Source organism: Lutjanus erythropterus, chromosome 13 (assembly GCF_056507025.1).
Source record: "Lutjanus erythropterus isolate fLutEry1 chromosome 13, fLutEry1.hap2, whole genome shotgun sequence".
NCBI classification, from domain to species: Eukaryota; Metazoa; Chordata; class Actinopteri; order Lutjaniformes; family Lutjanidae; genus Lutjanus; species Lutjanus erythropterus.
Genome location: NC_139329.1, coordinates 2,398,331 through 2,419,967, shown reverse-complemented (window position 1 = coordinate 2,419,967; position 21,637 = coordinate 2,398,331). Strand labels below are relative to the sequence as shown.

At 39.7% G+C, this 21,637-nt stretch overlaps 1 protein-coding gene across 1 annotated transcript in view; it reads left to right on the top strand.

The window, feature by feature from the left end:
- ckap5 (cytoskeleton associated protein 5) overlaps positions 1-16,163 on the top strand; it is a 44,015-nt gene extending 27,852 nt beyond the window's left edge. Inside the window, exons 27-45 of the mRNA XM_084735009.1 lie at positions 252-362; positions 1,635-1,757; positions 2,034-2,183; positions 2,336-2,539; positions 2,628-2,763; positions 2,903-3,096; positions 3,195-3,367; positions 5,980-6,003; positions 8,595-8,768; positions 8,901-9,021; positions 10,463-10,642; positions 10,758-10,945; positions 11,283-11,358; positions 12,204-12,392; positions 12,538-12,675; positions 12,906-12,989; positions 13,188-13,347; positions 13,441-13,562; positions 15,003-16,163. Coding sequence (XP_084591135.1) covers positions 252-362; positions 1,635-1,757; positions 2,034-2,183; positions 2,336-2,539; positions 2,628-2,763; positions 2,903-3,096; positions 3,195-3,367; positions 5,980-6,003; positions 8,595-8,768; positions 8,901-9,021; positions 10,463-10,642; positions 10,758-10,945; positions 11,283-11,358; positions 12,204-12,392; positions 12,538-12,675; positions 12,906-12,989; positions 13,188-13,347; positions 13,441-13,562; positions 15,003-15,266 — 2,811 coding nt within the window. The 3' untranslated portion in view covers positions 15,267-16,163. The remainder of the gene's footprint in view (positions 1-251; positions 363-1,634; positions 1,758-2,033; positions 2,184-2,335; positions 2,540-2,627; positions 2,764-2,902; positions 3,097-3,194; positions 3,368-5,979; positions 6,004-8,594; positions 8,769-8,900; positions 9,022-10,462; positions 10,643-10,757; positions 10,946-11,282; positions 11,359-12,203; positions 12,393-12,537; positions 12,676-12,905; positions 12,990-13,187; positions 13,348-13,440; positions 13,563-15,002) is intronic.
- The last annotated feature ends 5,474 nt before the right edge of the window (positions 16,164-21,637 follow it).

Genomic DNA, 21,637 nt, shown 5'->3' with positions numbered 1-21,637 from the left:
ATGATGTCAAAATTAGCATTCCTCCTAATATCGCAATTGCAGTATCAGTAAACATAATTGTTCAGCCCTAAATTCATCAATGGTGTGGTTTTAAATGTTCAGATCTGTAAACTGTTAAATATTCACACATCCACCATTTGTACTTCAGTTGTCTTTTTTTTTTTTTTTTTGGTCTATGCACACCATTTGGGTTTTAATCAATCATTTCATGACCGAAGTGTAAACATGATGTGGTTTCTCTACTCACCCAGCCTCCCTCCCCTCCCGAGGAACCTGTCCCTCCCCCTCCTTCCAAGGACAAGGACAGTAATGCTAGTAAAAAGCCCCCTGGCAAAGGGAAGGCTGCTGCTGGCAGTCAACAGGTAGATGCGGAGCTGTGGTCCTCGTGATGAAACTCTGCCCACATCTGCTGCTCACAGCTGGCAAAAGACGGTCTGGGCTGAGTTTCTCAGTGGAACCTCTTTGGCTTGGCAGATGTTAACCTCTGTCCAGCTTGTGTCTGCCTCGACCCGGGTCTTGGCTCAGTCTAATCCTGTCTCTCTAATGACTAACACTGCCACTGAACTGAACACTGTTTAATCAAGTACACATGGACACGCAGTTGTTGGGTGAAATGAGATCAGTGGACATCTGTTTGAAGATTTCAACATGTAACAACGTGCTGACCTAAAGCAGTCTAAAAGTGCAGTATATGCATGCTTACTGAAGAGGTCACATGTCACTTTAAGGTTTCAGGTCACTCCACTGCATGAATATGTGTGTGTTTTGGAATAATTTCACATCAGTGTCTGTTAGGGTTGGGCGATATGTTAAAATTTTCCAATTGGCCACCATCAGTACCATCAACTGGTGATTACCAATATATCAACACCCGAACTACCCCCTCTCCCCCTGAGGCTCAGCTGGGAGATGTGCAAGCAGCAAATTCACTGTAAAACCTATGCTACATACGTTGACTACGTCCAGCAAACAAAAACTCAGAGCATCAAGAAATGAAACATTCTCACTATTTTCCTTTTTAAACTGGAAAAATACAACTGTACACAGTCTGAATTTAAGTTCACTCTTTTACTGAACTAAGATGAGTTTAATTGGCATGTAAAACTCACCAAACCTCTCTTTGTTAGTCTTTCCCTGTCCCAGTTATCACCACCTCTGGTTTGGTTGAAATAAATCTTTATTTCATTGCATTAGATATTTAAAGAGTCTGGCTCTACAGGCTGTTTTCCTCTCACTCCTCACTCTGCTCTGGCTGAGTGGGTGTGTACTGTGCTGCGAGATGAGAGTGCGTCGCTTAGCAGCAGATCTGTCTGCAGGCCATTAGCAAAATAAAATGACAAAAATCACCCAAAAAACAAGCAGCAGTGGAGCTCGTCGTCGACAGGCAGTATATTCGTTCAGTCGCCCAACCCTAGTGTTTCTGTTAATGTATTAACCTGCACTCAGATCTTTTCAGCATAACACCACTTTATCTCCTGTTTCTACTTATTGTCTGTCACATACAGAAATCATAAATGACACAAAGTCCATGAGAAAACACGATTACAGACACTTCCAAGTCCACATCCACAGACAGAGCACACTGGTTCACTCACTCTCCCTCACAAACATTATGTTGCTGCTTTCCCTTGCAGGGTGCAGCTGCTAAGAAGCCTGCAGCAAAAGGCCTGAAGGATGATGAAGATAAGTCTGGGCCAATCTTCATCCTCATCCCCAATGCTAAGGAACAGAGGATCAAAGAGGAAAAACAACTGAAGGTACCTGACTGGCTGAAGAACATGTGGCTCAGTGCAGCAGCAGTTACATACTGACAGCACATGACCAATCAAAATAAGTCAGTTTAACAGTAGGTACCACCCCCTCCTAGAAAGTCAAACAGTCGTCTGAAACTGGCTCGACTTTGAGTCGACCTGCAACTGAAAACTAGCCGGCGCAATTAGAAATTAACTCATCCGGATTTGCTGCCCTTAGTTAACTGAAGTTGTCACAAAACTGATCAGAAATACTGTTGACTCAAAGTGTTTCTTTTGTAGATTTTGAAGTGGAACTTCATCACTCCTCGAGATGAGTATGTGGAGCAGCTGAAGACTCAGATGTCCACCTGCTTTGCAAAGTGGCTGCAGGATGAGCTCTTCCACTTTGACTTCCAGAGACACGTCAAAGCGATAGGAGTCATGATAGAGGTACTAGTTGGTCTTTTATCTATCTTATATCTTAATGGTGAAGAAGCCAGTTATTAATGTTAAAAACGGTTGAGAACTCAGATATCAACACTATGGTTGGCTATAAGGAGTGGTCTAGTTTGAGTAATAATGTCTGTGTTTGTATTTGACAGAGACTGGAGACTGAGAGTGAAGCCACCATCAGCTGTCTGGACCTGATCCTGAAGTGGTTCACCCTGCGCTTCTTTGACACCAACACCACAGTCTTGATGAAGGTGTTGGAGTATCTAAAGCTGCTGTTTGCCATGCTGAACAGAGAGAACTATCACCTGACTGAGTACGAGGCCAACTCCTTCGCCCCCTATCTCATACTCAAGGTGTGGATATACATCACATTCAGAATGATTTAAAAAAGCCACTCTAAAGCTTAACTTTGCTCACAGTGTCTCTGCCTTTCTTTTTCAGGTTGGAGAGTCAAAGGATGTGGTTCGCAAAGATGTCCGGGCCATCCTGACCATGCTGTGTAAGGTTTACCCAGCATCCAAGGTCTTCCCTTTCCTCATGGATGGAACCAAGTCCAAGAACTCCAAACAGAGAGCTGGTAGGTCTCTAAAGACAGAGAGCTAACTGGTTAAAGTTGCACCAAACCCTGTTTTATCCCATTCTAAGCTTCTTAAATGGAGACTTATTAGAGGAGTCTTCTAACAGCATTGCTGATGTGGTTTCCTTTCTGTCTTCAGAATGTCTGGAGGAGTTGGGATGTTTGATAGAAGGCTATGGGATGAATGTATGTCAACCAACTCCAGCCAAGTCTCTGAAGGAGATTGCTGTTCACATTGGTGACAGAGACACATCTGTCCGCAATGCTGCCCTCAACACTGTGGTGGCTGTCTACAATGTCTGCGGGGATCAGGTCTACAAACTAATAGGAAATGTAAGACAAAAGATTTTACCATTGTGGTAAGACTCAACCCCAAAACCTACTCTGCTGTACTGTTGTTCACATTGTTCTACCCCTCCTGTCCTTTCCAGTTGTCAGAGAAAGACATGAGCATGCTGGAGGAGAGAATCAAGCGCTCAGCCAAGAAGACTCCTGCAGCTCCTGCCAAGCAGAGTGCGACAGAGAGATCTCAAAGAGAGCACCCGACCAACCCCAACGCCACCTTCCTCCGCAAGCCTGCACAGGAAGACCCCAACAAACTGAAGTAGGTCAACTCAGACTCAAGGCTGCAGGATGTGTTGGCATTAGCTGAATAAAATGTGTAATATTTAGGAGCAAAATTCAATGCATGAGTGACCTGTTAATTTCCAAAAACTATTACTGAAAAGTACTGATTGTAAATAGACAGAATATATCAACATAATTCATTAAATATAGTGTACATTACAAAAACACATACAAACTAGACCTGCAACGATTAATCAATGATTAATCTTCGACTGTTCTGGTAATTGATTAATCAGTTTGAGTAATTTTCTGGTTTCTTTTCTCCCTTACGACAGTAAGCTGAATGTCTTTGGGTTGTGGACAAATAGAACCTTTGAGCACATCATCTTGTACTTTTGGAAACATTTTATGAACCAAACAACTAATCAATTAATTGACAGATTATTCGACATAACACCAACTAAAAATTAGATGTGCATTGTGTTAACATATTCAGACGCATTTACAGTGACAAAATCGTTGTACAACTTGAGTTGCAACTTGTTGTGGTGCTTTTATCTACACTCAATTTTCATGTTTATTCTACAACATTCAATCACAGTGAACATAATGAGGCTTTTAGATCCTGATCAATTCAGACAGACTTTCAAAGTGAAAACATATCTCTCATAAGCACATTTACCATCCAGTTTTGTAACAAATGAGGCATTTCATTAGATTCAGCTGCTCTCTAGACTGGAGCTTCCTTTTAGCTGGGATAACAGTGTTGTACAGATAAATCCTGTTACTGTGTACATCTTAATGTTTTAGTGTTCAACATTTACCTCTTGCCATTGTACAACTAGTTATAATCTTACTACTGATCCCAATCTTGATTTGAGTTAAACTTTCATTATAAGAAACTAGGGCTGTGCAATTAATCGCAATATTATCGAAGTGCAATATCCAAATTGCAGAACCAAATTGATGATTGATTAGATGAAAGAAAACATGTTTGTTTGGTACAGACCCCAAAATATATCACATCATCACGGTTTTAACAGTTTTCCTATTTCAGTAAAAATGAAAATTGTTATGAAAGAATGATCATTCCCACTAATTGTATCGCAATCATAATATCAGTCAAAATAATCACAACATTACCTTTTTACCACATCGCGCAGCCCTAAAAGAAACACTTAAGAGAACAAGCAGCCTACATACAGAGCATCTGGGACAGTGTCCACCAGAGTGTTTTTTTTCCCAGCTGAAAACACAAGGCACACTTCTGAAAGCACCCAGCTGGGAGCACTTTGGATGCGCAGTGTATCTTCATCTGAGGTGCTTTGGCTGCTATGATACAGAGTATCCATGGAAGTAACAGTTCATTTATGTTTTCCCAGGTGCCTTATTTCAGTTAGTTTACCAACATTTTTACATTTAGTATTTGCTGATATAATACTTGCTCTGGATGAAGGGAAGGCCAAAGCATACAGGGAGAGGACAGAGGATCTCTGTGACATCTCTGTGAATTCCCATGGTGAAGCCCGGCTTAAGGAGTTCTTTCATATGAGCAGGACATAACTTCTTATTTCTCCCATCCCTGCTCCACTTTGATTGGACGACTGGGTAAAATGCTGCACTCATCATTGTCACTATTTACCCAAAGTTGAATCTTTTTCAACTCTCTATGTTCCAGGAAAAAGTGGCAAACGTGCAGAGTTGAGCACAGAATAGACACAGCGCTTCCTTTAGAGATAATTCAGAAACTACCCTGGCCTCAGGAAGAAAACACTCTGGTAGACGTGGCCCTGTAATGTTTTAATGCCAAACATGTACGTCCTACACTGAGTCTAACTTTTTATCGTTGGAGACTCTTTAGAGATCAAAGCCTGCTGATGATCTAATATCACAAACAAGGATTGATGGAGTAGGACAAACTTCAAGTGGAAACTGTGTAGAATGAGTGTCAGAGTGCTTTAAAGCGAAGCTATCTAGGATGAATGTATTTGTATAAAATGTACCGTTAATTATGAATGCATTTCTACCAAGCAAACAATATTTCTACAGGAAACTAATTCATAAATAATCGACCGATCCACATTTCCAAAGATCTGCATCTGTACAGCGCTGTAGATCTTGAGGCGTGTCATTGGTAGAAAGATTTATCCAGTGACTAGCATGCTTCCAAATTCATGCGGTGCACTTTTTCAAAGAAAAAAAGATCATTATGGACGTGAAGTGTTTTTACCATATTAAAACCCAACTTTTCCAACTGTTTTTCACCAGCATGTCATCCATTCTCTCAGCCACCCACCTCTTTAAGCTGTCAGATCTCTAACAGCCCTCTACATGCTGTGGACTGTTGTGACTTGACTGCCATAAATCTTTTGAACGTTTGTGTTCTGCTTGTGACTAATCTGTCCCTCTCTTCTTGTCTTGTTTCACTCAGTCATTGCATGTTGGGTTGCTCTCATAGACACATCAACAATTGGCACAATAAACCCCATCCACTGTGTCTGTGAAACCAATCTTAGTGTGAGTGTGTGTGTGGCTGGCTGCTGGGCCAGCTGCCTGTCTTCTGCCTGTCTGTCTCCTCTTAACCCTTCATCTTTCTTCCTGTGTGATTTCCTCCTTTCTCTGCTCTGCCTGCCTTCCGTTCTGGAGCAGAATAATGTATCGCACGTATAGGATGTGAGTACCTCCTCCTCCTCCTCGTCTTTCTTTTCAACATGTTGTCATTGTAAGAATTCCACTCTGGATGCAATCTAATGCTCATCATCCATGAAACTAATGACCAAAAGAGTTTGCTGTGACATTTGACTGTTAGTCGTGCTTCTTTCCATGGTAGGTAGAGCACCAGACTAATCTTCAAAATGTCCTGTCACTTCCATATATGGTTCATTCTTCCCTCATCACTCTTTTGTCTAACTTATGTATGTTATTTATACTAGAAATGTGATGAACTGTCTCTGACTAAGGTCTTCCACAATCCTGCCAGCTACAAATGTTGGGACACTTGGTGTTTTTGACAAATCAGCTTTGTGATTTTTGCAAAAAGGAAACTTGTCACCTATTGATGACCTCTGGGGCATCTCCACATAAAACCATTTCCTCCAGACAGTTCAATACTCCTTTTATAGTGATGTAAATGCCAGCACGGTTAACTGTGCTAACTAGCTAATGGGACCTACAGTTTGCAGCAGTTACAGAGTAGCTGGAGGACATTGTTGGGAAAACCAGAAAACATTTTATCCATAAAAATGATCCAGTTTCATCATAAGGGGTGACATAGTTGGTTCGTGTAACTAAATGCAGTAGAGCATTAACGTTGCAGCACCTCAATCCAAGTTACAGTGTGAGAACTGTCATTCAGAGCACTCAGTGGGAATGAGAGAGGCAATGTTCTCCATCAGTGTTTCCCCTGGATTATTAGTTTTTTTATTCAGCCCTGGTGTTGTGCACTGGAAAAACAAAAAAAAGCCTTAACAGATGAGCAAGCACGCCAGATAGCATGTTGACGTGTTCAGCTTCGGTCATGTGGTGCCACAGGCCTTCTGCATATTTTTTTTTTTTTTTTCTTGGTTGAAATTTTTTGTTTGCTCAGTATATGTAAAACTCCAAACAAAGTGATCACAATGTGCTTTATCTTTCTTGGCTTGGAGAAAAAATTTCTGATGATATTGACAATTATTAAAATTTTCCTGCCAGCCACCGACGGCCCATTAACCGGCAGTTGGCGACATATTTGTCCCCTACATCCAGTAAACAAGTGTCAAGAAATGAAACATCGTCACACCTATTTTCCTTACGAAACAGAAAACTGTAACGAGTCACTTTCTGAATTCAAACTTCTGTGTTTTATTGAACTAAGATGAGTTTAATTGGCTGGTTAACTCCTCGTAAAACCCTCTTCATTCAAAGTCTGCAGAAAAAGCATTTAAAAATGACCGAAACAGTCCAAGTTTTCCACTGTCCAACAATCACCAACTCATGTCTTGTTGAAATAAATCCTTAAAGTATAACTTGCAGTTTAAATGTCCTAATGAGATTTATGCATAATCTTGTGTAAAATGACATTTTTAAAACTTAATTTAAGATTGTTTTGACATAAAGACCAAAAATTATAGGAAAATTTGGTCTGTTTTTTTTTTTTTTTTTTTTGTTCAATGTCGCGTCTATGACGTAAGAAGAGGTACTCGCTATTGCTGAGTCTGCCTCTGACCCACGGGCAGAAGTAGTTTGTTTTGAGTCCGAGCGGTTATCTTTCACTGGGTTGGTGTTTTTTAGCTAGTTTTACAGTGCATTTCACTTCGGGTGACCATGCCGAATCATTATGTAGCTACAGGGACACAAAGTCCAGCCTGTCAGGAAACTGAGTCCGCGGTTTTCCTGACAGGAGAACAGCAGGTGCTGGATACAGGGATTGGCTGGCTTAAATTCACCTGCTTAGTTTGTCGTATGTAATCTCGAAACCTCTTGTAAAAGCTATGAACAATCTTGATTTAGGTCAGATTTGTTTGGTCAGTTGTTAAATAAGAAGTAGCAGCAATTTTGAGTGACTGATTCAGTTAAGAGTCAAATATTTAATTTCCTCAGGTCATGTGACAGAAATGGCCCACATCAGCTGGTTTAATAAGCTCTTATCAATCTAAAATCTGCATTGGTTTTTACAAGTCTTAATGAATTAATTTTTCTTTATTATTACAATGGCGACGGTAGCCTTTCAGTGTGATTATTTTTCTTTTTTCTACACTTTCTAAAGGATACAAACACACAATGTTGGTTGTAGATCAGTGCTGATCAGCTCCAGTCCTGACACTCTAATTTGAACAAGATCTGGCTTTTCACACAGTTGAATACTTGAGTATTTGGTTCTGGCAAACAATCTTAAGTTCAAAGCAGAGAAGGTACTTGAAGGTAAATCCACTGAACTCATCTGCTCATCTAAATGTTTGACTGTCTGGATGTTTAAAACTCATTTCAACTGGAGTTTTTAAAGCCCAAGGCATAAATTACGGTTTTAAAATTTAATTGATTGTGTAGACATATTTTTCCCCATATCAAGATCATTGATTAGAAGTCAGAACCTTTTATCCTTTTATCCTCCTTCTCATGGACCTTCTTGCACCAAACACAAACACACAAACTAATGATAAGTAAAATCTCATGTCACTCAGGACTGGAGGAAAAAGCACTGATCGATAATACACTGGACTAAATCTACTGTCCTGTCCACCCCTCCCCAACTCCTATCTCCACCATCTATCCTTCTACCCCCCAAGTCAAGCCCGTCAGAACGCCCAGCACAGTGAGTCCTCCCACCCGTCCATTCCCAAGGAGTTCCAGTTAGACCTGGACATGATCGAGATGGATCAGAGCAGAGTGTGTGAGCTGCCGGACCTCGTCCAACACAAGCTGGATGAGCTGCTGGAACCCATCATGATCCCTGAACCAAAGTAAATACACAGATTTTGTTGGTATGGTTGTGTTTATGACACTGAAGCACACATGTGCTTGAGAAAAATGGTAAAGCTTTAAAAAAATATATATATTTTTGTGGTTAATATTGCTTGTTTGTGTGTTCAAAGGATGCGTTCTGTCTCTCCACACTTTGACGACCTTCACAACAGCACGGCCTCCACCATCAACTTTGTAATCTCTCAGGTGGCGAGTGGTGACATTAACACCAGCATACAGGCACTGGCACAGGTATAACACACAAACATTCAGAAATGTATTGCTTTTATGATTTGCAGGAGCGATCATAACTGAAAATATGTTCAACCAAGTCATGTTCATGAGATATGTTGTTATTGATATCTGTGCATGAAGATGGCATCTGTGACTTTCAGAAAGGAATGTTTTCATCCTTGGACTTACGTTTTCTACTTGCTGCCATTATGGCAGTGACCAGAGTTAGCAAGTTGTGGGTTCGACCAACATGGTTTTTCTGACAGGCAGACGCCATCAATCAAGCTGTGAAACTGACAGTTGCACAAGTGTGGCTTAGCATGTTTATCACTTGTGTAGATGTCAAAATAGATGCCAAATAAGCAACTGAAATGTCAGTAGTAACCTGTCTGAGGTCATTTAATGTCTGTCTCTATGCCAGTTTGTCAATTATTTTTCATATGAAGAATGTCCAACCCTGTACATACCTTGGTCATAATTATTTGATGACCAAATTTAAGCAGTCTTTATCAAAAATGTTTGTGTTCATGCCAAGTAATTTAAGCTGACATTTTTTCCATTTTCTTCTTTCTTTTAACTTATTAGGCCTACGCACTACAGATCACGTTACGTTAATATCTCCCTTTAAAAAGTGCTTATTGTCAAAGTTACTACCATACAGGAGAATAAATTGAATTAACTATTGAGACTCAACTTTTTAAAGTTGGACTTTTTAATGCTAGGCACTTAAAGCCACTGTTACCCCTCTTCAAACCAGTTCTTTGTAGTTAAAAAGTAGGAACCTCAGAATATGTAAGTCACCAGAAAGGAGAAAAACAAGCTTCCTGAACCCACATGTGCACTAGCTGCTAAACCAGTGGGAGTGTGTCTGAGAGACCCAGTGTGAAATTCTGTGGCTTTACAATAGAAGTTGTGTCCCTCTTGATCACAGGATTTCACTGTTTTTGTAATTACTAAGACTAAAATGTGAGCACGGTTGGGGATACATAAGGTGTGATGTCAGGGGACAACTGTGCCAACAAAAGGTTTATTCACAGAGATATGTTTATTAATGTAAAAAGGTTGACTCTCAGCAGAGACACTCAAATGAAAATATACAAATAATTACACCAAGAATAAAATTAGAAAGAAATAGAATATCTTCTTCCACAGTAGGAAGCCAGAGGTGTGTACAGTTACATAATGACTTGACTTTCTAGCCTGTGGAAAGCAAGCTGTTTTTTTAAATGGTTCTCAAGTTGACCCCAGCTCTGAACTGGCACCAGCACCAAAATAATACTAGGCTCTTGTTGGTAAAAAAGGGGTATATGTGTTAAACTTGAAAAATTCTGACACTGGAACCTCCAGTCGTAGTATCAAAAGAAGATGCTACTCTGTTAGTGTGTTTTTTTTTTTTTTTTTTTTTTTTTAAATGTCAATTATTACAGCTTTATCAACAGTGTGCGGTTTGTCCCCACAGATTGATGAGGTGTTGCGGCAGGAGGACAAAGCAGAGGTCATGTCAGGACACATAGATCAGTTCCTCATTGCGACCTTCATGCAGCTGAGGCTCATCTACAGCACACACATGGCTGATGACCGACTGGACAAGAAGGACATCATCAAACTGTACAGCTGCATCATAGGAAACATGCTGTCTGTGAGTTGTTGTCCACTAATACCCTGCTGCATGACACCACATGTGTGTAATGGTGAGCGGACACTGAGGATGAGGAGACACTAATATGTTTCTGAATCGTGTCCCTGTCCTTCAGCTGTTCTCTATGGAGTCCCTGGCCAGAGAGGCATCTATGGGTGTGTTGAAGGACCTCATGCACGGTCTGATAACACTGATGCTGGACGGCAGAGTGGAGGACATAGAAGACGGACAGCAGCTCATCAGATCAGTCAACATGCTGGTCATCAGAGTTCTGGAGAAGTCTGATCAGACCAACATGATCAGGTTGGTGTGAAACAGTTGTCATTTGCTCAGGTAGTTGGTGTGTGTCATGTGTTTATTGAATACTGACAAATAGTAACATCACTTTCAAAAATGGTGAGCATAACATGAATATATAAAATAAAAACCAAACAAAATAATTTTGTTTACATTTAGCGTTGATCATCAGTAGTCATTACTTATTGAGTGAATTCAGGTGAGGGGACACAGTGACCTGATTAGCCTGGTCTGTCCATCATTCAGACACTGACAAAACACAGTTCAAGAAGAAACCAGATCAACACTGTTGTATTTTTGAACCTGTTATTTGACTCCTCCTTCTCTTCCTACCTCTCTGCAGCGCTCTGCTGGTTTTGCTTCAGGACAGTTTAATCACGACAGCTGGTCCCCCCATGTTCTCTGAGCTGGTCATGAAGGTAAGGACTGATGACAGAGGACTTGACCTGACTACGTCCTGCTAATATGGTCCATGTCCATTAGTACTAGAACAGTCAAGACAGTCATTCTGACCATTTTCAAATTCACATGTGCATTAACTTTGAATTTAAAACTACAATACTGAAGGTACCTGACTTTGTGTCTGGTCAGTGTCTGTATTTTCATTTAAAATGCTTTTTATGTAAATTACACAAAAGTCAAATAAAATGTGATTATTTTGACCTATTTCAAACATGCACAATTGAAGATGCATCTTGATTGCTTTACAGCTATCAAAGGAGTTGTAACACGTCAGCACATGTAACTCACTGAAGTTTTGTGTTAAAGCTCTCAAATTTTGAAACTAAGTAACCTTACTTATTATGAATAGCAATGTTTCCAACTTTGTTTGGTTTTATAGGTGGAAATTTGTTATTAATGTCAAAATAACATGTTTAGAATTGGGTGAAATACATTTAACTGTTTCTCATGCTGAGTAATCGTACATTAATGTAAAATTTGAATCGGATTACTGATGGTTATTATCCTACAGAAAAATACTGCAGTCATTACAGTTTACTACACACAATGGCATGCATATTTATGACTATATAAATCTTAAGAAAATTTCCATGTTGGTGCTATTTCATTTTTAAAAATATAAACTAAAAGAATAAATGCATTAATCTCAATTCTGATATTTATCATGAGAGATAAGAGTTTGGAAGTCAAAGGTCAAAATGATACTTATAGATGCTCTAGTAGTTGTGGGATTCTGACACTTCTAGTGTTAAAATGCTGCGTCACACGTTAAACTGATCTAAATCTTTTTGTGTGTGTTCAGTGTCTGTGGAGGATGATCCGCTTCCTCCCAGAGACCATCAACAGTATCAACCTGGACCGGATCTTACTGGATGTCCACAACTTCATGAAGGTTTTCCCCAAAGAGAAACTCAAGCAGCTCAAGAGTGATGTCCCACACAGAACCCTCAAGACTCTGTTACACACGCTCTGCAAGCTCACCGGGGCCAAGGTGATACACACACCCAACACACACATACACACACAGTTTATTTAATCATAATCTGACGCAGGATCTAAATCATTTTACCAGAGAATTTAACTAAATGCTCAGAGTAATTTTTCTGTTTTTATTGTGTTCATGTGCTGCTAAACAGATCCTGGACCACCTGTCGATGATAGAGAACCGTAACGAGTCTGAGTTGGAGGCTCACCTGAGGCGGGTGGTCAAACACTCTGGAAACCTGTCAGGACTGAAGAGTGACCGTGGCAACGAGAAGACTGGTCTGCGCACGGTGAGCTACGCCACACCCCAAAGACACAACACACATTTCAAAGACGCTCCAACAGGCACTTCAAATACACACCATCACCTGCTTCAAAGATGCACCAACATGTGCTTCAAATACACACCAAGAATTGTAACAAATCCAGCAGCCTTCTGTCTTCATGCGGACTGTTTAGAAATAAATGTAACTCAACTGATGGATGTAACAAACATTTGTCCTGTGTGTTTTGTTCCCAGGAGGATCGGATGTCAAAGGCTAAGGTCAGTGACATTCTGTCTGAAATCTTCAAGAAGATCGGCTCCAAGGAGAACACTAAAGAGGTCAGCTCCATAAACACCTTCAGATCATCTATATTGATGATTTTTTTTTTTTTTTTTCATTTTAAAACTTAAAAGGAATGCTTATGTTACAATTTTATAGACTTTTTTTTAATTTCACAGACAAGAAAGAAAATATTTTTATAAGAAAGAGCCTGGAAAACAAACAATGTTTCAATAATCTTTTTTTGTTTCCCTCAGGGTTTGACGGAGTTGTACGAGTACAAACAGAAGTACTCGGACGCAGACCTGGAGCCCTTCCTCAAAAACACATCCCAGTTCTTCCAGAGCTACGTGGAGCGAGGCCTCCGTGTGATTGAATCTGAGAGGGAGGGCAAGACTCGCATCCAGACCTCAGCAGGTACAGCTGGAAGCCACCATTCTGCATGTTGGCTAGAATGAAGTCAGGACAGTGTAGTAACACTTGTGTGTTTGTATTTGTGTGTCTCTGCAGTGATCCCCCAGCATGGCGTGGAGTCCAGTCTGAGCAGCAACAATGAAGAGCTGAAACCAGCTGTTTACTATGAGAGACTGAAGATCCTCAGACAGAGACAAGGCCTGGAAAACACGTCCAGGGTCAGTTTCTTCACACACACACACACACTCACACAAACACAGGTTGCTTTCATAGCTGTAACTTTGGTCCATTGCATTGCAGTGATTTAAAGAAAGAGTTACTTTTGTTGTTTTAGTGTGTACTCATGTACCTGCCTGGCCTGTTGGGTGTTCAGCCTGATCAATCCAACTGTGCTGCTGATATTTTGACTGATTTTAGCTCATCATCGATTTATTGGTAGTGTTATATATTAGAGATACACCTATCTAACTTTTTCTCTCTTGACACTGATTCTGACACTCAGAGTACTGACCTGATACCAGTGCTATTTATTCCCAAAACGGAGAAACTGTAAAGCTCTCTGTGTGGAACTGATAAAGAGATCTGAGGCTCTAACTACTAGGGATGTTCCTGGAGACTAATTTCCCTGTTGATTAAATGCGAAATTTAGTTGACTAGTCTAACAGTAAGAAAAGGAAAAGAAGTACGTAAAGTAAAATTCATGATCAAAGGAAGTGTAGATGGAGGTTTAAAATGACTTTTTTTTTCCTCCCCTCCAGTACTTTTAATAAGTCAGCTGAATTCTGTTTAAATGCATTGACACACTGATATTCCATTTTGGGTATTATACAGAGTATAAGGGACTATGGACTATCTATTTGTACTTATTTTTGGTTATTTCACTTTATTTCACGTCAGTAAGTGAATGGAAAGCAGTATACATAAGGTTTATAGGATTGAATAGATGAGTTAAGTGAATTCAAATTCTGTTATGGCACTTTCATATCAATTGTTGCCTCCAAAATGAATGAAGAAGGAAAAAACAATAAAACCTTGGTCACAAAAGAAGAAATAAACAAGAGACCTCACTTTCAAATAAAGATGGGATCTTGTGTTCAGTCTCAATCATTGCAGCAGGCTACTTTTGCTGCAGCAGGACCGATCCTCACCACACAGATTTCAACACCCAATGCTACAAACTTCATAATAAACTTGTGTCAGTCAAGAGTGATTTAACTCTGATCTATGCTTTATTCGCTCATGTCGATGAAGACCAGTGTCACTATACTGTCAAGGGGATACGCAGTGTTTAAGCCATAGAAGTAAACCAAAGAGATCTTGAGCTGTTCATAACTCAGTTGTAATTCCTTTTTCAAATTCCAATCCAACACACAGTGAATTACTGACTTGCACTCCTGCAGTGGTCCTGCAGAATTTTCCCTGAGTCTGGGAGGAGGGAGCAGGAGAAGACAACTGACTTCAACCATAGTTTGTGTATTAAATGGGATTTCAACCTAGTCTGCCAAAAAAAAAAAAAAAAAATGGGGGCCCACCCAATTGCCCATTATTCTGTAGATAATACACTGACTATGGATAAGTAGAAGTTTTAATATTTGTCTCATTTGAACAGTAATATTTACTGTGTGTGCACAGAAGTTAACACCTCTGTCCACTCTCAGCAGGGCGTCGGAGGAAGTGAGGATGAGCCTCAGCAGCGACCTCCCATCTCCTCCCTGCTGTCGTCGAAGCCGTCGGTGGCCTCCTCCACTGACATGCTCCACAGCAAGCTGTCACAGCTCAAAGAGTCCAGAGAGCTGTACCAGCAAGAACACAACGCACACTCCCACTCCCCGACGCACGCGCACACCCGCTCAGCCTCGCCGGCAGCCAACTTGGACGACCTGAAGAAACGTCTGGAAAGAATAAAGAGCAACCGGCAGTGAGGCGCGCCGCCGCAGCACCACCTCATCTCATCCGCAAAGCCTGTGGAGTTCAGCTGATAGAAAATCCAACATGACCCTACTTTTTAACTCCCTCCTCTGTGTTTTGTATTCATGTTCTGCTAGATGGAGATAGAAAGCACTTTGACACAAAAGTCCACCCCTCTGTATCAACAAGCCAGGTAGCAACAGACAAACACACCCTCAAGTTTGAACCTGACTCCACCCACTGTGCCTGTAAGTTATTAGAATTCAAACACACCCTAATCTGATTGTAGTCAAGTATATTCGGATTGAAAGGCTGTGACTGGGATTTTTAGCCTTTACACACATACACACACACACACACACACACACACACACACGCACACAGAGACATCAAAGTGTTTTTAGCCACTATTCCAACTCCTCATTTTATTCAGGCATCAAGTCAGTTTGTTTTCAAAGGCAAAAAATCTGAATCCAGCTGAGTGTAGGTGTGAGTTTTGATGTTGTGTGTACAGGATCACATCATCAGCTGTAGTTCTCAGTCTGTACAGTTTCATCAACCTCCTTCTCAATCCTCCTGTCCTGTCCTGTCCTGTCCTGTCCTGTCCCCTCCCAGCCTTTTCTTTCAGGGTGCCCCCCACCCTCCACTTTCCTTTGTACACTTCACTGTATTATAATAATGAAATAGTGAACTTAACCCTCCTCTTCCCTCTGTTTTAGTATCACGGCACAAGATGTTTGTACATATTTAAAGGTTATTAACCACTTAACTGTTATGAAGCGCTTTTCATGTGGTCTCAGGAAAAAAAAAACAATGTCAAGAAATGTTGTTTCTTCCTGTTTGACCACAACTTTACTTACCACATGACTGCTGCTGTGTTTGGATGGAGAAACACTGCTGTAAAGAGCTGAAGTGCTATTTTTTTTGTCAGCTGTGTGAATGCAGTGTGCGACTGCCCTCTTGTGGCTGAACACCGTCAGTGATTTCAGCTCAAGTCCTGTTTGCACTCAGGGCATCTAGTGTTCACATTGCTGTTTGCTGATGTCTCTTTGATAGTAACATAGTGCAAATAGGGCTTGAGGCTCCAGCACTTACTCTGAACAACAAAGTGTCTGATTTCTGTCAATTTCAGACATTTTACTGCAGCAATAGGGCCACAAAATAACTGCATTTCCACAGTGATGTCAAGCCCTCTGTCTTTTCTACCTCTGATGGGGTTCAAACTGACGAGGCCCTGAAAGCCACAGCCGTGATTGTTGAAGGAAGTTTTTTGTCTGTTATAACCAGGGGCTCGGTAAGGGTTACATAGGGAATCTGTCTGGTTTTATTCTGAAAGTCTTTTGTTGCCTTGTGGCAAGCGTTCATTTAAAGTCAAGGGACTCTAATAACCTCCAGCCAGACTGGAAACTATCAGCTGTCGTGATTAAAACCTGCAGGCTGGTACAGGGTTAAAAACTGCTTTTATTCTGGAGAAGTGGCATCCTGACTTTGCTCTTCAGCCAATTGAGACAGAGAATCAGTCCTCGAACAGCGAGCTGAGCTGCTTCATTCAGGAGGTTTGGACCAAGCAGAGCTGTATACAGGTGTGTTGAAGTTGTGTGTTGGATCGTGATGTGTGTCGACATTTGGCTGTAAATACTGTACGTAATGTCCTCCATTAACACCTCCCTTCAGTTATTTAACAGCAGCCACTCTGTTGTGTTTGTAGGCTTTAAGAGCATGGCATGAAGTCTGTGATTGTTTTTATTTTCTCATGTAAATAAAGTTTACATTAATAAAACCGCTGTTTAATTAAATCATTGTTTTTCTGATGATGATGATGATTGCGGCTGTCAGTCATCTGTTCTGTAGCCGAATGTTGAGTAAAGAAAAACAAATAAATAACATTGTTTTTGTATTTAATTCAAATGTCAGTACTAGTCTTACATTGTTGCTCTCCAGCTTTCCTAGTAGAATCCATAGTGAGAAAATGGCAATAAAGTCTTGTTTTTTTAAACAATCCATCTTTGAGTTTGCTGGTTATTTTTCTTTGTAAATTGATCAAACCTCTGCATCGGCTTTTGTGTTTTTTCATCTGTACTGTATGTTACTGTAGTCCCAGGGGCTGTGTCACTTAGCATCCCACTAGCTGACCAGTCCTAAACTGCAGCTCAGCTAGGCAGAAACTTGAAGCTGTACATCATCGCAACCATTTTATCTCCTAAGCTGTTTTGATACTTTCCAGGAAGTGGGAAAAAAAATAAACTAATTGAATGGTGGTTGGTCAAATTTAGCAGCTCTTTTGAATACTTTTCCATGGTTAAATATTTGTAAAACCCACAGACATAAAGGGTGACTAATAGAATTGATTTATGAAAATAAAATAGTCATAATGGGGAGATTTCTTTTTTTTTCAGGGCCAATATGATTACTAGTGATAGAGGAGACCAATAATTGATATTTGGAACATTACATACATTTGCAGTAGAAGTTGAAATCTTAGTGTCAGTTAATACAAAATATAAATCAAATATCATGAACAAGTATGATTTACTTTAGACTAAGATACCCTGCAAGTGGCCAAATTTTACACAGTGGGTGGGACACAGAGAGGCGCCTGCATCAGAGCCAAAGTAAAATGTTTTCCAAGTAATTTATTTTAATCAGTATTACACAAAAAAACAATTCGAGGTGTGAATATCAGAGTAAAAAATCAGTTGAATCCCCTACTAAGTACATTATTACCACTACAAACAAGCATCTCACCTTAAAATGTACTTACATGATCACAGTCATTGATGCCTCTGATAATGTTACCTTCATGAAACCATAAGCAATAAAATGTGACTAGACTGATATGAGCTACAAAGAAAGAAAACTGTACAGTATATTGAGCTCTTAAACCTTGGAGTAATTTGAAAATAAGGATGCAGTTTACACTAAACCAGTTTCCCAAAGTGTGGGCCTTGATGGTATTGCAGGTGGGCCATGAGATGTCGTTAAGAAATAAATACAATGCTTATAGGTTTCAGTTTTGAAGGTCTGAAATTACCTCAGAATATTTATGATTAATTTTTGAAAAGTAATCAGAACTAATAAAACAAAGCCCTAGACCTTAGACTTAGGCCTAGTGTTAGTCTTCATAATTTTCTTAAATTTAACCATAATAATTCAGTGTGCCTGATGAGGCCGTACTTCTACTTATTATTATTTTTCTTCCGCCAGATTTTTGGCATGTAATTAGTCTCACACCGTTGTTCACAAAAAGCACATCTAAACAGGACAAGTGTGCTATGACTTTTGGTAACTATTCGCTAAACCGTTTCTGCAAAAATCGCAAAAAAACTGAAAAATTTCACTCAAAAATCTTTTCAGTAAACAGCATTTTCATAGCTATGATGATTTTAATGAAATCACAGTTTTTGTTTCTGGAGATTTTCAGTCTGTTTCAGAATTTATAATGGGTGTGTATTGTGTGCAGTCGTTAGAGCTAGAGTGGAGAGGAGCTGTAAAATCATCTAGCGCCCACGACCACAGTGTTCACTCTACATACACAAATTATACATCAGATTGTAGGAAAAGTCATGCCGGTCGCAGAGGTGTGACCGCTAAAGCAAATGGACAAATGGTTTTGGCTGGCCGAGGTCCAAAAGGACAACAAGTCCAACCAAATGCCCCATTGACTCCCATGTTAAGCGAGAGACCAACATTTCTGGAAGGAAGCAGATGATTCCAGTTTTTTCCATCGTGGTGGTGGCCTCATTTTTCACACCACAGAAATAAAATTTGCACTATTGCATTCTGAAAACTGTCCTCTCACTCACCGTATGCGGTTTTTAGCTGTAGCAATTACGGTGTTTCATTAATACAGCTGTGCAACACGTCATCAGTAATTGACGTTGCTTCAGACTGATGCTGTGGAACAAGGATTTTTCATTTCAGAGTTTTGTCTCCTCCGTCCCCACATCTTTTCCTCGCATCCTGCTTTGATTTCCTCGCTGGGTGGAGCTAAGACGCGAGGAAAGGAAGCAAGTGGAGGAGACGAGGAGACCAATTTACCGAATGAAAAGCACCCAGTGATTCTTGGCAGACCAGATGGATGGGCCCATGGCTGGATCAGTAACCAGCACAGAGCTCCACTTCAACTCAGACACCAGCAAGGTGGAGGTGGGGTACTGGTATGGGCTGGTATTATTAAACATGAGCTATTTGGAGCTTTTCAGGTTGAAGATGGACTCAAAATCAACTCCCAAACCTACTGCCAGTTTTTAGAAGACACTTTCTTCAAGCAGTGGTACAGGAAAAAGTGCATCTTTCAAGAAGACCATGATTTTTATGATTTTTATGCAGTATTGAAGTGCTCCACTGCATGGAGCGTCAGTAAAGGCCTTAAAGATGAAAGAATAATGACATGGCCCCCTTCCTCACCTGACCTAAACCCTATTGAGAACTTGTGAGACCTTCTTAAACGGGAGATTTACCGTGAAGGAAAACAGTACACCTCTCTGAACAGTGTCTGGGAGGCTGTGGTTGCTGCTGCACAAAATGTTGATTGTCAACAGATCAAGAAACTGATAGACTCCATGAATTGAAGGCTTATGAAGGGTAGCTACATCAGTCACTGATTTTTTTTTTTTTTTTTTTTTAAATGTCAGAAACGTTTATTTGTACATTATTCTCACTTTAACAGATTAAAATAAACAATTGAGATGGGAAAATGTTTCATTTAGTTGCATAATAATTCTGCACACTAATACAGTATTTCTTAAGTATTCATGTTTGAGGTTTATTAACATTTTGGTTTGACCAAGAGCACCATGGTTGTTCAATAATAAAATTAATCCTCAAAAATACAACTTGGTTAATAATTGTGCACACAGTGTATGGTAGTTCCACCTCTGCTTTTCAATAGACACAACTTCTGCTGGAACATTGCAGGCTGTAATGTATGACTGAAATGAAAATGATTTATTATTTAGATTTCTATATTTATTATACTGTTGCAAAGCTGCCTGGTTGCTTTTAATATTCTAAATAAAAAAACACAATGTTCTGAATAAAAACAGAAATGTTCCACATTAACAACGTCTACATTGAGACGTTTGGCTGTGTCGTCCTGTTTGTTGTTGTCTTTTTACGTTTATACAGTTAGGTGAACCCAAGATGTTTGGTTATGATGCCATTACATTATTCTATGTATCTTAAAGAAAACTATAATATAATACTATAAAAACACATTAAGCAAGACTTTGGAAATCTCTGCTGGTTATGTCTTATTTGATTTTTCTCTGTTAGTATGTTTCTTTTAACTGTTGTTTTATTGTGTGTACTGAGAGTCTTAGGCACAAACATTGTCATCTTATATGAACTATGAAACAACACCACTACTTTTGTAAAATCTATTATTAATGTGAGAAACAGTACTTTTTGCCAGTGCAAAGTTAAAAAGTTCTATTTCCAGTGTCTGCGCTCAGTTATGTTGCTTAGTCCTACTGCTCTGTGACTATGACCTGGGTTCAACTTGTGATTCACAAGAACTGCACAAATCCTCTGTTTTTACTTCATGCAAACCTACCATGGCTCTAATCTGTCAAAAGTCATAAGCAAATGGACTAATGGTTGTTCTAATGGAGGAAATTATAGTGAGTGTTTGACTGCATTTTAGATGCAAAATCAGGATGCTCATCTATGGAGACTCATTATGATCCAGATTCATCCAGAGATCATCTGTGAGATTTAGTCGGTGCATCTGAAGGAAGCAGAGTCATGCAAACATGCTGCATGACACACAGAGGAGGTTAACTACTAACTCATGAGGTGGTAACAACAAAGCACTGTGTGAACAGGGCTTCACATGTGTACAAGTTACATTTAGAGTTCCCTGTGCTCAGCACCGCTGCTGCATAAATGCACATCACAGGCAGGAGGGGGCAGCAAAACAGCTTCTCACAGCTCTGACCAAAAAAAAAAATTAGAGGTTATCAGAGCTGAAATATTTAGTGTGACATTTACTCTTTTATTACAGTTAAATAAAAATGATTGATGAAGCCAAATCAAATGTTTTCTGTAAATGCAACTCTGAATTTTTATTCAGTTAACAGAACTGAATAAATTAGTATAGCACAATATATACAATACTATATTAACATATAGTATTAGTATAATATAATAAATATATTATCTCATGTATAGGGAACTCAAGTTAAAGTTAAGTTAGTCAACTTAAAGTAATTTTCTTTTAAATTTTTTAAAATATTTAGGTTTTAGGGACCTTATTTCCCTCATTAATTGAAACTTAAAGTTTAATAAACACAAAATAAAGAAAAAAATCTCTTGGCAAGCAACATTTTTAACACTGTGCACCCTCATACACATTTTTGTGTTTTTGAGTTTTGTTTTTACGACT